Source organism: Mustela nivalis (assembly GCF_964662115.1).
Source record: "Mustela nivalis genome assembly, chromosome: 8".
In the NCBI taxonomy this organism is placed as follows: domain Eukaryota; kingdom Metazoa; phylum Chordata; class Mammalia; order Carnivora; family Mustelidae; genus Mustela; species Mustela nivalis.
Window position 1 is genome coordinate 17,726,150 of NC_139027.1, and position 18,563 is coordinate 17,744,712.

Consider the following 18,563-nt stretch of genomic DNA (forward strand, 5'->3'; position numbering starts at 1 on the left):
CAGAAATCTTTACAAAGAAGATATAAAAATGGCCAACAAGGGGTGCCTGGGTGGCTCTGTCGTTCATCGGCTGCCCTCAGCTCAGGTCATGATCTCTGGGTCCTGGGATGGAGCCCTGAATCAGGCTCCCTACTCAGCAGGGAGTCGGCTTCTCCCTCTTACTCTGTGACAACCCTCCCCTACTCATGTGTGCACTGGCTAATGCTCTCTGTCTCAAATAAATAAAATCTTTAAAAAAAAGAAAGAAAGGGGAAAAGGGAAAAAACAGGAAAGACTAACTGAACCACTGTTTCAAGTGAAAGCAATGTGAGTTGTTTAGATTCAACTCTACACAAGTAGATCACCAAAGAGCTATGTAGCTGTAGAGAACATAATTGTTAAAACAGTAACTATTCCAAGCAAACTAAACCAGGAAGAGAACAGTCACATGTAAGATAATAACTACTAGTCCTTAAAGAAAGATACCATTTAGTTCCTCATTGACATTATCAACACCATCAATACCTATATTCTAGTTATAAGACATTTCGTAATGTATTATTTAAAGAATATATCTAAATAACTGATATAAATTTTTCCTCTTTTGAAAACCAGCAAAACATACCTGATATGGCTTCTTCTTGCTGGAGATCTGTGAATATCAAACAGTGTGTTTTCCCTCTTTTTTTGATGAGCCGGTACTTAAAGAAAAAGAAAAAAAGACCGCAAAGAAATAACTAACGATAAATTGATAAACTGATGTATTAAAGGAATAGAAATTACTTCTGTTTACTTTCTGAATAGAAGTGAGTCTTGTGTGTTCAAGTTCCAAATGCTATCTAGAAGGAGTACAGCAAAAATAAAAACTTTGTAGCAAATAATAGCATAAATTGCAAACAAACTTTCTCAAAAGATGTTAAATTAAATCTTCATCATCTTGGGTTAAACAAAGATTTTTTTGGATACCACACCAAAAGCATAATCCATTAAAAAACGTAATATATTGGAGTTCATCAAAATTACAAATTCTGCTCTTTGAAAGACACTATCAAGAAATTAAAGGAAACAAGCTACACACAAAGAAAATATTTGCAAATCATGTATCAGATAAAGAACTGATTGCCACAATACATAGGACTCTTAAAACTCAGTACTGAAAAAATAAACAACTCATTGAAAAAAAAAGCAAGAGATATGAACAGACATTTCACCAGCGATAATGCTGGCAAAGCAGCACATAAAGATGATAAAGATGCTCAACATCACTTGGGAAATGGACATTTAAACTACAGTAAATATGTATTAAAATTAATTTCAAAAACGGACCATACCAAGTATGTGGCAACAGAATGGTGCAACTGGACTCTCATGTACTCTTAGGGAGAATGTAAGTGGTACAATCACTCTGGAAAACAGTCTGGCAATTTCTTAGCACATTAAACATAAACCTAATAACAAACCCAACCATTCTACTCCTCAGTGTTTATGAAAAATGAAACAATATGTCCAAAGACTTGCACATGAATGTTCATAAGAAATCTGTAACAGCAAAACACTAAAAATGTCAACAGTCTAAATGTTCATCCACAAATGAATGAATAAGCAATTTGTGATATAGCCATACAATGGAATGCTATTTGGTAATAAAAAGAAACACACTGGTATTATTTTCAACAACATGGATGAGTCTAAAAATTATGCTGAGTGAAAGAAGTTGGACAAAAAAGAGTATATATTGTACACAAAATTCAAGAAAATGTGAACTCATCTACAGTTAGAGAAAGCAGATGAGATCAGTGCCTTCTCAAGGACTGGGATGGAGATAGTTCCAGAAGGTTAGAAACAGATTACAAACAGGCAACAAGATATTTGGGGGGTTGATAGACATGTTCAGTATCTTGATGGTGATGACAGTTTCATAGGTACGTACCTAAGGTATGTCCAATTTGCCAAACTGTACATATTAAATATGTGTACCTGCAATACACTGCATTTCAATTATTCCCCAATAAAGATTTCTTTTATCTATAAAAATGGTTCACAATCTTTTTTCTATCTTTACATATCTCCCCCATTATCAACAGGGCTATCTGTGACAGTGACTCCTACCTGGTGTAATGTCTGCATACCAATCTGCATCAACTAGAGGCAAGCCTCTAGTAAGATAACTCCGACCCACCCCTTTCAGAGATTCAATCATCATTTTAGAGCATAAGAGTTTAAGTATTGGGGTGCCTGGGTGGCTCACTCAGTTAAGCACGATCCCGGAGTCCCAAGATGGAGTCCCACATCAGGATCTCTAGTAAGCAGGGAGTCTGCTTCTCCCTCTACTCCTCACCCCACTCGTGCTCGCTCGCTCTCTCTCTCTCAAATAAATAAAATCTTTAAACAAACAAAGTATAACTATCTCATATAAATATCTCAGTCCTTCCTTAAAAACATTATGCTAAGTGAAAGAAGTTAGACACAAAAGGTCACATAAAGGCAAATCTATAGACAGAAAGTACATTAGTGGTTGCCAAGGTCTGAGGGTATGAAAGTGAAGAAATAATAATTCCACCACTGGAATTAGACAGTGTGGTGACTGCATAATCCCTATAAATACAGGGGCACCTGGGTGGCTCAGTGGGTTAAAGCCTCTGCCTCTGGCTTAGGTCATGATCCCAGGGGCCTGGGATCGAGCCCCACATCGGGAACCTGCTTCCTCCTCTCTCTCTGCCTGCCTCTCTGCCTGCTTGTGATCTCTGTCTGTCAAATGAATAATAAAAATAAAATCTTTAAAAAAACAAAAACAAAAACAAAAAAACAGATAAATGGAACTACAAGAGATTCCATTCTTCTAAATTCAGCAAAACTGGAGGTGCCTGGCTGGCTAAGCTGGTAGAGCATGCAACTCTTGGGGTTGTGAATTCAAGCCTCACACAGGATGTAGAGATCACTTAAAAATAAAATCTCTGAATTTAGCAGCACTTATTTTTTTAAAGAGGTGAAGTAGAATAAGCTGCTCAACTACAAAAGAAGTTCTTCAGCATCTCTTACCTATTGGAGGTGCTTGGTATCGATCCACTGTTTTCCTTTGTCTCAAATTATATGGTCTATCATTTTCTTCTCCTTCCGCCTCTTCAACTTCTATATCTCCATCCTCCTCTTGAGATTCTAGTTTTCCCCCACATTAAAGAAAAGAATCATTGTTTTAATCCACAAGGACTGGTTCACTCTAGAAATGAGTATTTATTTATATTTTGTCTTTTACTCTCAGCACAGTTGACATTTTAAAGTGTCAACATTTTATTATACAGCATATATCAATACAATTAAAAATCAACCAGACAGGTATTTTTTAAAAATGCCTTTCCTACAAATAATATAGCTCTCTGCTAAATAACCTAGGTATACTTATGATCTTTGGTCATACAAAACAGTAATAGAAGATAAATCAAAATTTGACTTGATCAAACTTCATTTAATGGCCAGTTACCCACCAGTAAATAAGGTTAGTATCCAAATACCACTTGGTAGCTCAAAAAAATATGCTTACAAGGTAATTACTAATGTTACAGCAAGAGCAATTTTTTTTGGCAGTATAATGGTTTCTGAGGCCTGCTGACGACAGATAAGCACAAATTAGTTCTATTTTGGTAGGAAAATGCAGGTAGGAATTATGAGGGAGCATGAAGCCGATTTCTGGGGTATTAATGGTTTATTTCTTGACATAAATGATCACTTTATGATTTGCCTAACTATATACTTAAAAAATAAATTATAATGTACTATAAGTCCTGAAAGTTTATTTTTAAAAAGTGCTTTGGCTGGGGACACCTGGGTGGCTCAGTAGGTAAAGCGTCTGCCTTCATCTCAGGTCATAATATCAGGATCCTGGGATCAAGCCTCACTTCGGGCTCCCTGCTCCACAGGGAGCCTGCTTCTCCCTCTCCTCCCTACTCATGCTCTCAGTCTCATTCTCTCTGTCTGTCTCTCTCTCTCTCTCTCAAAAAAATAAAATTAAAAAAAAAATAAACTGTAGATAGATGTCATACCATAGTTACAGCCAAACCACTATTTATTACATATATATGTGTATCTATATACTTTTTAATTTTATTTATTTGAAAGAGTTAGAGAGCACATGAGCAGGATAAGGGGCAGAGGGAGAAGCAGACTCCCTGCTGAGCAGGGAGTCCAATATGGGGCTCAATCCTGGGACTCCAGGATAGTGACCTGAGCCTAAGGCAGATGCTTAACAGACTGAGCGACCTGGGGAACCCAAATTTACAGTTTAAAATAAACATCTGAGGTGGGGTGCCTGGCTGGCTCAGTCAGTAGAGCATGTAACTCTTGATCTCAGGTTTTTTAATTCAAGCCCCATGTTTGGTGTAGACATTATTTAAAAATAAAATCTTTTAAAAATAATAATAAATTAAATTAAATTAAAATCTGATAAAAATTTACTTGCTTATGGTCCCCAAATCCAATATACTTTGTGATTAACTTTTTAGCCACAGGAATTGTCAACACAACACAACCATATTAAGGAACAGGAAAAATTTTAAAACCACCAGTAATACTGAGTGAAATAGGAGACTAAAAATGCAAAGGACTTCACATTTTAATAATGACATCTGAAAGCTTATTCCAAGTTTATAAAAATTTTTATTATTAAGTTCTAGAGAAAATCAGTAGATACAATATTATTCTCTAAATAAATAAAGTTAAGTCTCTCTAAATCCTCAAAAAATATTACATTTTGAGAAACACCTGCACAACAATATTGTAGGAAGAAATTCTATACATGGCAAATCTACTATGAAAACTCTACAAAGGTGTTTAGTTAATGAAAAGGTAAAAGTCACATTATAAATCTGTCTCACCTATACTGATTTTCTCCAAAGGAAGTAATATAGAGGTTCTAGCTGTAACAACAATAATATTTGCTCAATAAAGTACCTTCGTTAGAAATATCAGCTCTTCAGAACTCGCTAATAATATATTAGAGAATTTGAGAAAAAAAACCCATCTTCTCCATCTAAGCTATACAAATAATAGGAACTGGTAAGATTTCCTGGTAAAATACAACTATCCTGTATTTACAATACATGGAATCTTCTGAAAACCCATTTCAATAAAAATTAACACCTACAGAATTGAGTTCTATAGGTGTACTTACTAGTCACTGATTGGGGGCAAAGCTACTTCCATCATGTTCCCAGCTCCAACCCTAAAAATTCAGCCAGGGCTCTTCAATTCAGAACCCAGACAAGCCTCAGAAAAGAGCAGTACAACCTATTCCACTAACAGTAGCAGGCCCTCTTTCTCTGAATGTCACTATTTACTTCTCGGTCCATAACTAAATTTGGGACCCAAATAATCACAGAGATTCAGAGGATATAGACAGAAAGTGACTATGGATAGAGGCTTCCAGTTAGAAGCTATCTATCGAAACACAAAAGAGGCCTCACCTAATAACAAATCAGTCCATGGCAAATGTCACACCAGATTAGGTCTCGGGAGGACTACTAATAAATTATGTAATGGCGATAGTATAAAGGCATTTTTCAAGGTGAAGGTAAAAACTCAGAGTGCCAAATAAAAATTATTCCAAATTATACAATATAGACCTCTAAAGCCAAAAATCACCCATCCAGCAGTATTATGCATATTATTACCTCACACATTGTTCCTCCCTCCCACCTCAACTTTGTAGTATTTACTTCATAAGGTACTTTACAAACCTTCTTCTTCACCCTCAGTGGAGACCTCATGATGATTCTGTATCCCATAACTATTTCTTCTCAGTGATTTTCTTCGCCTTTTCACTCTTGAATACATATCCATGTTTTCCTTTTAAAGACAGAAAGCTGTCGATTAACGTGGATTTTATTCCTATCCATGAATACCATTAACCCAATGGTATAAGACCACTCTTGAAAATTTACTCAGGACCTATTTGAAGGCACAGACTCATGAAAAAATGGAGGTTCCTGAATTCAATAAATGCAAGGGACAAAAGGAAAAATAAAACAAATGTATAAAATATTTGAAAATTTAAAACTCCAATGCCATGAACATACTTTCTCCCTGAAGCAAATTACAGCCTAGTAAGATGGAATAAGACAAGTCACAGGTAACTATAAAACAAAGTAAAACAAACTAAATGCCATAAAGAAAGGTACAATGTACCATAGAATTCAGAGAGATGATCCTCTTGTTGCTAAGGGAAGGGAAGGGAGGCAGCATTTGAGATGAACCTTGAAACAAAGGTAGGATTGCAGCAGTCCCTAACCAGAACTATTACCAGTGGTTAAGGATAAAGGAACAAGAATGATTTATTTATATCTGGGCAATGGTGTGTGAGAAGATAAAGCTGAAACCAGATTATGAAGGTCAAGGTATTTTTAATTAATTCAGTACACAATAAAAAGAACATTAAAGGTTCAAATCAGCAGAGTTAACAATCAGACTGGTACTTTTCTTTTTTTTTTTTTTTAAGATTTCATCCATTCAGGGGCGCCTGGGTGGCTCAGTGGATTAAAGCCTCTGCCTTCAGCTCAGGTCATGATCTCAGGGTCCTGGGATCGAGCCCCGCATTGGGCTCTCTGCTCAGCGGGGAGCCTGCTTCCTCCTCTCTCTCTACCTGCCTCTCTGGGACTTGTGATCTCTGTCTGTCAAATAAATGAATAAAATCTTTGAACAACAACAACAACAAAAAAGATTTCATCCATTTATTTGACAGAGAGAGATCACAAGTGGGCAGAGAGGCAAGCAGAGAGACAGAGGGGGGAAGCAGGTTCCCTGCTAAGCAGGGAGCCTGAGAGGGGCTCGATCCTAGGACCCTGAGATCATGACCTGAGCCGAAGGCAGAGGCTTAACCCACTGAGCCACCCAGGCGACCCCAAAGTGGTACTGTTAAGATGATTCTTCTGACAAAAGGGTCTTTTGGGGAAGGTTGTGGAAAGCAGAGTAAGGACAGAAGAAAACATAAAATCCCTAACTAAAGTGGAAAAAAGAAAGGAACAAATCTGTTAATTCAAGAAAATCCAAATGCTGCTCATCCTCCCTTTGAATTCCGCAACCAAAAAACCAAAATATTTGCCAAGGTTGTTAAAGTTAATATACTCACAAATTCTGTATCAGTCCACATTCTAAGTCGTTCTACTTCTCCTGACCGACGATTCCGTCTGATGTTAATGTTGTCCATTTCCTGTAGTACAGCTTCAGCAGTACTACAATCACAGAATAAAACCAAAAAATGTGTCAGACATGTGAAAGAGCTCTTCATCAAAGCATAATTACCTGATATGTAACTGTACATTGAACCAATTAAATAACTTTCTGAATCAGCATCCATCAGAAGATAATGCCCCATATGTGCTATGATGAGAAAAAATAAATGAAGATAATGCCCCCCAAAATCCAGAACATCTTTTACCTTAATATAATTGCTATAATAAAACTTGTGAAACAGAACATTTGTTTATAATACTCCAAATATTTGGGGCACCTGGCTGGCTCAGTCAGTAGAGCATGCGATTCTTGATCTTAGAGCTTTAAGTTTAAGCCCTATGTTGAGTGTCAAGATTGCTTTAAAAATAAAATCTGTAATACTACAAATATTTAACTCCACAATGCCACTATAAATAACTGACTACCAGATCTAAGACCAAAAAAAAAATTTCAATATTTTTATTTGAAGATTGTGTTAAGAAAATTTATAGGATAAAGAATCTATAAAAAGTTTAAAGCTAGGGGTGCCTGGGTGGCTCAGTGGGTTAAAGCTTCTGCCTTCGGCTTAGGGTATAATCCCATGACACGGATTATGCCCACATCAGGCTCTCTGAGCAGAGAGCCTGCTTCCCCCTCTCTCCCTACTTGTGATCTCTGTCAAATAAATAAATAAAATCTTAAAAAAAAAAAAAAAAGGTTTAAAGCTAGCGGGGAGGAAGGCAAAATAAAAAAAAAAAATGGTTAAAGCCAGGGACACCTGTCTGGCTCAGTTAGTAAAGCATCTGACTTGATTTCAGCGCAGGTCTTGATCTCGGAGTCATGAGTTCAAGACCTGTGTTGGGCTCCACGCTGGGCATGGAGCCTAGTTAAAAAAAGTTTAAAACCTACATTAAGTTAACTGAACAGGTAATTTTAAAAATTAGAAAACACTGACCTCCACGAAATACAGGCTCACATTACCACATTTTATCTTTTAATCTTTTTTTTTTTTTTAGATTTTATTTATTTATTTGCCAGAGAAAGAGAGAAAGAGCATGCCAGCACAGGCAGGCTGAACCACATTTTATCTTTTAAACACATTTATATACCACTTACTGTATTGTCCAGATAATGATCAAAGTACTTAACAAATAATAACTAATATTTGAATTTGACATTACCAGTATAGAATATAATTTCCTCTCTTATAAAACAGGGATTACACTGACCTCCCTTCTCTCTTGATCACTGCAAGGATTAAGAAGGATAATTTATCATCTGAGAAGAGTAAAATTTCACTGTATGGAGATACTGAGCAATCTGCTAGGCTCATTCACTGTTTCCCATATACCCAGTCTCAAAAGACCATTAATTCAAAATCTTGACTAAAGAAAAGTTACTTACTACACATCAACAATGGAAATTAATGTTGCTTGAAAACTGTCAGAAACAATTGTTAATTAGCAAATATTAAAAAACTATAAGAGTAAAGAGAATAAAATTTTTTATATTGTTTATGCATAAACTTAAAAAGGATGAGAAAAATTAAACTATCACATAAACTACTAAATCCAGTAAATGGACTAGAAACTGATAAATTATTGCTAACCACTATTAATTCAAATTAAGTTTAAAATAATTGCATTTATGGGGCGCCTGGGTGGCTCAGTAGGTTAAGCTGCTGCCTTAAGGTCATGATCTCAGGGTCATGATCTCAGGGTCCTGGATTGGAGTCCCGCATCGGGCTCTCTGCTCAGCAGGGAGCCTGCTTCCCTCTCTCTCTCTCTACCTGCCTCTCCATCTACTTGTGATTTCTCTCTGTCAAATAAATAAATAAAATCTTTAAAAAATAAAAAATAAAAAAAAATAATAATAATTGCATTTATTATCAAGTCAGTGCTTAAGTTATTTTTTGAAACATAACTAGGGGGCACCTGAGCGGCTCAGTGGGTTAAGCCTCTGCCTTCAGCTTGGGTCATGATCTCAGGGTCCTGGGATCGAGCCCCACATCAGGCCCTCTGCTCAGTGGGGAGCCTGCTACCCCCCCATCTCTGCCTGCTGCTCTGTCTACTTGTGACCTCTCTCTCTGTGTCAAATAAATAAATGAAATCTTTTAATAAATAAATAAATAAATAGCTTAAAAATGACTGATTTTTCTTGAAATCTGACTTTGAAATTTTAAAATCTGATAAATCAATTAATTAAATTAAACTGTTTATAAGCATTCATACCTATTTACTAGTTGATCAAATAACAAACTCTGGTTCACGCTTTCAAATCTGTTTTTCCTGGAACGACAACTTTTTCTGACTTCCATGTCACCATTTATACAAGAAAGGTCCCCATCTCCCTTCTTTTCCCCTCGAAGGGGATGGCTCCGAAGGGCTACAAGAAGAGAGAGATTTACATTTCAAAGTACAGAGTATGAAAAGAAAAAAAGATACATCAAAAATTACTTTTAAAAGAGTATAAAAATTTAACATAACCTCTTAAATGGCTTTAATATCCAATAACTTAAAATTTTGATAACTATTTATAATCTGTCACAGTAATTTAAATAATTTCATTTGTACTGATTTCTCAACATTTAACAATTACATAAGTATTCAGTATGACATGGAAATCCAGTCATTTCCAACTATATGCTGAACATACTAGTAAATTTTACCCCACTTTAACACTTACTAACAACATGAGTAAGAATTTCAATACTAACCAGTTTCATAACAGAATACTCACATAAGCTACTATGTCCGTTTGGTAATGTAGCACCAGGCTGAGAAGTTAACCTAGAACACAATTATATTTAATATGCAAACACATCAACATTCATTTAAAGAAGCAAGAAACGCAATACTTGTGGAATCATTTTAATCTTTAAAATGTCAGTAATATTACTTTTTTCAGAGTAAAGATGACATTATTTTACTCTAAGATTGGTAATATACCAACTAATAACATATACTTGCAATGACTCACTTCATTACTTCAAGAAAAGCTTTAATAACAGATTATAAACTGAATTTACTCTGTCTTCAACTCTATAAATTCCAGAGAGGCTGAAGCTCAACATGTACCATAAAGTTAACTGATATAAGCAGCAGCAAAGGTCACAGACATTTATTATTGGTTTTGGTTAAGAAAATAAAAATCAAACAATGACAAATTTATTCAAACAATAAACTGTAGGAAAAATAAAGTCCTTGAACAGCAATACCATTTAATAATTTCTCCAAAATATTTTATTACACATTCTAACCTGACAAATGAGAATAGCTAATTTCTCAAAATAGTCATTGTATAATTCTCCCTTTTAGGTGAAGGAAAGTAAATGTTAATTCAGTAAGAGATACTTATGACCATCAAAACATGAAGACTTGAAAAAATTCACAGTATTCTTTTGTATTATCAGAAAGTCAAAAAAACCTAAATTGCTACATAATAAAAGAACTGTCGATGTAAACTTACTAAGGTAGTTTTTAAATACCCAATGATTATCATTTTCAAAAATTAAAAAAAGGGAAAGGGCTCATTTAGAAAATAGTGAATATGTGATTATCTCCTATTATCTATATCATCAGCACAAAATTTTCTTTTAATAGAATTATACTTAATACACAATGTTACATTAGTTTCAGGTGCGTAACTCCATGATTCAACAAGCCTATACATCATGCTGTGCACACCACAAGTGTAGCTCCCATCTGTCATCACAGAATGCTATTACAATACCACTGACTAACTATATTCCCCATGCTATACCTTACATCCCCATGACTTACTTATTCCATAACTGGAAGCCTATATCATCCACTCCTATTTGTACAAATTTTCTTAACTAAAATATTCTAACGTTTTGGGTTACTCCAGCACTCCTCATGCTAAATTTTAAATGTTAAGTATTAAATCCTGATTATAAAAGCCCTTGCCTAAAAAAGGTCAGAGCTAGGATGACTAAAGGATATACACAAAAACTCAAACTGCTATATGTACACTGTCAAAAACGCAAAAACAAAAAACTCCAGTCCCCTTTGCCCCCAGAAAACAACAAAACTCATTCTAATATGCTACCCCTTGGAAAGTATTTCATTTTTTGCACCTTTGTATACAAAGTAAAGATAAAGTAACTGAAACTGGTGTATTAACATATCTTTCCTTGGAAGATTATACATAACAAATTTTCTAGAAGTCACTTAAAACCACACAGAAAAGTCAATTTTACTACTTCATAAATATACTTTGGCTTTGGACCCAACATAATACTAACTCAGTTTGATCAGTTTATTTACATGTCTTGGTTCCAAGTGAATTTTAGTGTATGCAAAACCAAACCACTGAAATTGTACATAAATTATTCAAAAACCTAAGATGCCAACCCTGAAATCACTCTACAAAAGAAATCTAAAACTTTTCTGAACAATAGCAACATCCCTAGAAAAACAGCACAATAAGCTTTTTGTTACTCTGAAGAAGATAATGCTTACTTGGCTTTTATTTTGTTGCTTAAGAAATACCGGTTTTAAAAGAAAAAATAAAAACTTATTCTTTAATTAAACCAATTATCTTAGAATCATAGATTATTGTCATTCTTTTTCCATTAACATTTCTCTTTATAAAGACGAAGAACAACAAAAAAGAGACATAATATTAAACACTTGAGTATGGAAAGAGAAAAAAAAAAATACTGGGATTTTAAGAACTGGTCTGCCTATACAATAATATATATGTCTAAAGAAGTTTCTTTCTTTTTTTTTTTTTTTTTTTTAAAGATTATTTATTTATTTATTTGACAGAGAGAGAAATCACAAGTAGGCAGAGAGGCAGGCAGAGAGAGAGGAAGGGAAGCAGGTTCCCTGCTGAGCAGAGAGCCCAATGTAGGACTCCATCCCAGGACCCTGAGATCATGACCCGAGCCGAAGGCAGAGGCTTAACCCACTGAGCCACCCAGGCGCCCCTCTAAAGAAGTTTCTTAAATCAATGTTCCCAAAAGTTAATCACTTAAAATGTAACTAGGTGACTTCACTATTTAAATGAAAGCTCCAATAAATCTTTTATGATTATGAATCTTTGTTTATTTTTAAAAAGGGAAGTAGGTGGGGGATATTTCCCTGTATCTATGTTTCCTAAACTTTGTATTTATTTTCTTTTTTTTTCCCTAAATTTCTTAAGTGGTGGCAGCATTACTTTTACATTAGATGATTATCATGTTGGAATTTTCTACACCTTGGGGCATCTGGGTGACCGAGTTAAGCATCTACCTTCGGCTTGAATCATGACCCTGGAGTCGCAGGATCCTGGACATGTCTGGAGTCCCAGGATCAAGCCCCGCATTGGGTTCCCTGCTCAGCAAGGGATCTGTTTCTCCCTCCATCCCTCACTCACACTCTCTCTCTCAAATAAATAAATAAAATCTTTAAAAAAAAAAAAAAGAATTTTCCACACCTTTAGTTATCTGGAGCATATTACCAATGAAATGCAGTATGAGGCTACTAGCAATCATTACTTATTCTCCCTTTCCCACATAAATCCAAGGCATTTAGTGACTTAGGGGTTTTAAACTTCATTTCAGGAAAAGCCTCAGTTTGGAAAGACCTTAACCAATACTACCTACAATTCTAATGTGCCTCAGTGGTTTAACAAGTGGTTACGTTTCTGCCTAACCTTATTATTCTCTCATCTGGCCAAAAAAACAAAATTTTCACACATACTATATTTAAGTGTACAGTTAGTCTTACCAAAGATTCAATTTTGTTTATATCTTAGGGGATGTGTTTCTATTATTCTAGAGACATTAAATGCATGTCACATTCTTTAGGGTGCCTCCTCCAACAACACAGAAAGACAGACACATGTGCATGTGCCCACACATACACAGCATCCCAGTTCAATAAATGTATAGTAGCTAAGTAAGTATCAGCTGACAAAAATTTACTCAAAATATTTATAAGCTACGACATCTATCTAGGCTAGCATGGATGGATATTTGTGAATTTCTACATATAAGATAAAGAATATATAGTAAAATTTTTAACCAAAAATATCCTTATTTTATAAAAAATAATTATGTTGATAAACTTGAGCCTTTAAATATGAGCCCAGATTTCTCCCTAAAAAGAAAACTCATGATCTATTTCAAATCATTTATGAAAACTTCAAAATTCTAGTTCCACTTTTACTTCTATCTTCATCCGATTACCGAGCTCTCAAAAGAAAAGTGATTTCACCAAGCAACAGTAATTTTTTAAAAAAATTTAGCAGTCTTGGGGCACCTGGATGGCTCAGTCAGTTAAGTGTCCTACTCTTTGATTTTGGCTCAGGTCATGATCTCAGGGTTGTGAGATTGAGCCCTGTTTGGGCTCTGCACTGGCCTGCTTAAGATTATCTCTCTCCTACATGATGTTAATTAATTGAATTTAAATTTTAAAAATGAAATAAAATTTAATTTAATTTTTAAAAGATTCTCTCTCTCCTTCCCCCTCTGTCCCTCCCCACCTGCTGATACTCAATCAATCAATCTCTCTCTCTCTCTGGAAAAAATTTAAAAATTAAAAAATTAAAATTTAGTAGTCTTTACAAAGTCATTTAGGATTCATTATTTTTCAGTGAATACTAATCCTTACCTATATTCACTTTTCCCCCAAATGAATTACATCTGTAACAAAGTACTTTTGTAAAAGAACCTTAATAATTTTACTTTAGATCCTCATAAGACCTTAGATAACCAAAATAAAGGAATCGGAATTCTCAGTCTCATGACATTAAAAACAAATACAAGCTTCCATATAAATCCTGATTTTTGTATTTATACTACCTCAAAATCTAAAATTTTTTAACTACAAGCCTCCCTCAAAATTCAATTCTGTTGAATCTAATAGGTCAAATGGTATCTTCTTTTCAAGTCATCTAAAATACAAAAACAGGGGCGCCTGGGTGGCTCAGTGGGTTAAAGCCTCTGCCTTCGGTTCAGGTCATGATCTCAGGGTCCTGGGATCGAACCCCACATCAAGCCCTGCATCCGGCTCTCTGCTCAGCAGGGAGCCTGCTTCTCCCTCTCTCTCTCTGCCTGCCTCTCTGCCTACTTGTGATCTCTGTCAAATAAATAAATAAAATCTTAAAAAAAAACAAAGCACAAAAACATTCTAACAGTGTAGCACTTGCATTCTTAGATGAAAATTTAACTCAAAAACTTTTAAACTGTTATTCTACCAAAATATAAATACATTATTAGTATTCATTATTTCTTGAGCTTTTTATTCAAAATATACTCTATTTTTTCAAAAAAGGAGTATCACACTAAGGCACCTAAATGGAAGCAAAACTTTCTTCCCAAAACAGTTTTTGAGGGCGCCTGGTGGCTCAGTCATTGAGCATCTGCCTTTGGCTTGGGTCATGATCCCAGAGTCCCCGGATCGAGTCCCGGGATCAAGTCCCACATCAGGATCTGTGCTCGGCAGGGAGCCTGCTTCTCCCTCTCCCTCTCTCCCTGCTTATGTTCCCTCTCTCACTGTCTCTCTGTCAAATATATAAATAAAAAATCTTTAAAAAAAAAGTTTTTGAGGCATTTTTTTTTATAAAAAAGACATAATCGAGATCAATTTACACAAAGGCCTCTGAGTGGCTAAGATGAAGAAAATCAAGTGCCCATTATATATTCAAACTGTTAAAATTATCTTACAGTGAAAGATTAAACTCTGACACTAAAAGAACATTTTTAAGAAACATTTATCTAGAAAAGGCCACCTGATTCATTCATTTAATAAATATAGGATACAGATTACAACAGGTAGATCAAGTCTAGAAGTATAATTAAAGGGCAGTACTCATTTTAAGTAACATCATTATAGTGACCTGGATCTGTATAAAACAGATGAATGAGTGTGGGAAAAGAAAGATCAACAGGCTATGATTCAAGATTTTCCTACTTAGCTCCCAGACAATGCAAAATAAAACACTTAGAGTAAAATGGTGCATCTTCTGGAACATACTGAAATAGGTAAAAGACTTCAAGGACTAGAAAATGTATACTGCCTATCAAAGTCTATACAACCCCCCAATTTTTTTTTTCTTCATTAAAGAGTAACAGTATCCAGGGGCGCCTGGGTGGCTCAGATGGTTAACCATCAGCCTTTGGTTCAGGTCATGATCTCCTTGGCCAAAGAACTCCTAGCTCAGTGGGGAATCTGCTTTGCCCTCTCCCTCAGCCCCTCCCCAATGCTTGTGCTCTCTCTCTCAAATAAATAAAAATCTTTTTAAAAATATCTTTTAGAAAAAGAGCAACAGGGGGGCGCCTGGGTGGCTCAGTGCGTTAAGCCTCTGCCTTCAGCTCAGGCCATGATCTCAGGGTCCTGGGACTGAGCCCCACTTTGGGCTCTCTGCTCAGCAGGGAGCCTGCTTCCCTCTCTCTCTACCTGCCTCTCTGCCCTTGTGATCTCTGTCTGTCAAATAAATCAATAAAATCTAAAAAAAAAAAGAGTAACAGGGCGCCTGGGCAGCTCAGTGAGTTAAAGCCTCTGCCTTCAGCTCAGGTCGTGATCCCAGGGTCCTGAGATCGAGCCGGGTCAGGCTCTCTGCTCTGCAGGGAGCCTGCTTCCCCCTCTGTCTCTGCCTATCTGCCTACTTGTGATCTCTATCAAATAAATAAAATCTTTATAAAAATAAAAATAATAAAATAAAAAATAAAAAAGAGTAACAGTACCCAGAATTTATGTGCACATAGAAAACCAAGTAATTTTTAAGTACTTCAAGGAGGAAGGAAACCAAAGGATTTCCCTTTCACTTTTGTTTATAGTCAGCACATCATCAGCACTTCTACGTTAAAGACTGGAGAAAAGAGAAGCTAAAAATTCTGAGATCAAAGTTTAAATCCTTTCTGTGTGTGTGCCTTTTTTATCTACATTAAACTATTACTATTTACTTTGGTAAGTGTGTAAAAGTAAATTTTCCTGATACATACTGAACCAAACCAAATTTAAACTGACAACAAGCAGACAAATGAAAAGATTTCTTTAAAAGTTAATTTTTATTTTATTACATTTCAGTATATCAATTCAAGGGTAATATTTAATAATTTTAGAAAAGGGAGATTTTATTTTCAAATAAATATATAATTCTAACCAAATATCTTTATTTAAAACTTTCAGGAGTATAAAGATATACACATATTCAAGACCTACCGAAATCCTTATTATTTAGTAATAATAGTTTCTATTATATACTAAATATTTTTACATAGCAAATATACTTTATGTGCTATTTAGAGAAAATACATACGAAATCATAAAACAAGTTTAAAATTTTGTATTTCTAGATAATAGTGGCTTTACAATTTAAGAAAATTAGCATTAATATGAGCCCTCAATCATATCAGATAATTCATGAAAAAACAGTGGATGGGTTCTCACTCCTCACCTGGCCTGTCCAGTTGGTATGTTCCATTCCTCTCGCTGACCAGTACTTCGCAATTTTGATTTGTCTTTGCAAACAGAATCAGGTTGTTTCAAAGTGCGTTTGGCTGGAGGAGACACATGGCTATCACTTAAACTACCATCAACTTCAGCTTTCTGAAAGACAGTTAAAAATTTATTATTCCTCTTAAAACATAGAATTCCTACATTCTTGATAAAGTACATTACTTATTCAACCAATAAGTATTTACTGAATGAATCACTCTACAAGTATGTAAATGTAATAATCTGTAAATACAGAAACAAAGGAATTAGATTACATTTATAATCAGGAAAGTATATAGTTTCTTATTTTAAAATAGTTTCAAGCCTATAGAAAAGATGTGCATATGTATCTCGTAGTGACATGATTCCTCATTCTCTCCTAAATACTCCAGTGCATACATCCCATAAAAGATAACTCTGATACATTACCATCATATAACCCTTCCAATCAGGAAGTCAACACTGATATAACACAGAGCCAATTCACATTCAAATTTTATTTGATCCAGGTTCAGCATCCTATCCAAGAACATATATCATATTCAGTTATCAGATCTCTTCTGCCATCCTCAATCTGGAATAGCTCTTTAGCTTTCCCCCATCTTGCCTTTGACTATAAAGAGTACAGCTCTTGGGTGCCTGGGTGGCTCAACGGGTTAAGCCGGTTAAGCCTTTGGCTCAGGTCATGATCTCAAGGTCCTGGGATAGAGTTCCGCATCGGGCTCTCTGCTCAGCGGGGTGCCTGCTTCCCCCTCTTCTGCCTTGCCTCTCTGCCTACTTGTGATCTCTCTCTCTCTCTGTCAAATAAATAAATAAAAATCTTTTTTAAAAATCATTTAAGGGACGCCTGGGTGGCTCAGTTGGTTAAGCAGCTGCCTTCGGCTCAGGTCATGATCCCAGCGTCCTGGGATCGAGTCCCACATCGGGCTCCTTGCTCGGCAGGGAGCCTGCTTCTCCCTCTGCCTCTGCCTGCCATTCTGTCTGCCTGTGCTCGCTCTCTCCCCCTCTCTCTCTGATAAATAAATAAAATATTTTTTTAAAAAATCATTAAAAAAAAAAAAAGGGTGTACCTACTATCCACCAAAACTAGTCCAAAATTCCATTTTTCTGCTCCAATTCCAATTTAAGAAAATCTCCTAAATTTTGAGTTGTTAACAGTCTATCTTCTGTCCCTGCTTGTTATTTCTGAATGTGTTAGCAATTTGTTCTTTAAAACTAAAGTTGAGGGGCGCCTGGTGGCTTGGTGGGTTAAAGCCTCTGCCTTCAGCTCAGGTCATGCCCACTTGTGATCTCTGTCAAATAAATAAATAAAATCTTTTTTAAAAATAAAAATAAATAAATAAAATAAAGAGTACAGCTCTTTAAAAAAAAAAAAAAAGAGTACAGCTCTTTAGTTTCTAAAATGACCCTGACTGTGGGTCTGACACTACTCATAACCAAATTCAGACCATACATTCTTGGGAAAAAATACACAGAAATGATACTGTCTATACTTGACTTACCCAACATTAGGTATAACCTTGATCACCTGGTCAAGCTGGTATGTGCCAGGTTTCTCCACCATAAAGTCACTATTTTTCCCTTTGTGTATGATTAGATTTAATGAGGAATTATTCTGCTAATTCACCAATATCCTATTCCTCACCAAGCCTCCACCCACCAGCCATTAGCATTCATTGACTATTTTTGTTTTCACCCAATACCACTGTGATGGTGATTACCTAATCCTATCAGTCCTTCTACATTTTTTAGTCACATTTTACTTTTTTTTTTTTTTAATCTTATTTATTTTTTGACAGAGAGACAGCAAAAAGAGGAATATAAGCAGGGGGAGTAGGAGAGGGAAAAGCAGGCTTCCCATTCAGCAGAGAACTGATGCAGGGTTCAATCCCAGCACCCTAGGATCATGACCTGAGCCAAAGGCAGAGGCTCAAC

General features: G+C 35.6%; 1 protein-coding gene across 2 annotated transcripts in view; it reads right to left on the bottom strand.

Annotated features, from left to right (window-relative positions):
• Positions 1-18,563, bottom strand: part of ATAD2B (ATPase family AAA domain containing 2B) — a 151,190-nt gene that overhangs the window by 108,054 nt on the left and 24,573 nt on the right. For both annotated transcript variants that reach the window (XM_082746565.1, XM_082746566.1), the window contains exons 2-8: positions 16,588-16,739; positions 9,919-9,968; positions 9,411-9,564; positions 7,097-7,199; positions 5,709-5,817; positions 3,019-3,135; positions 605-680 (exon numbers count right to left, since the gene is read on the bottom strand). In XM_082746565.1, coding sequence (XP_082602691.1) covers positions 605-680; positions 3,019-3,135; positions 5,709-5,817; positions 7,097-7,199; positions 9,411-9,564; positions 9,919-9,968; positions 16,588-16,739 — 761 coding nt within the window. The remainder of the gene's footprint in view (positions 1-604; positions 681-3,018; positions 3,136-5,708; positions 5,818-7,096; positions 7,200-9,410; positions 9,565-9,918; positions 9,969-16,587; positions 16,740-18,563) is intronic.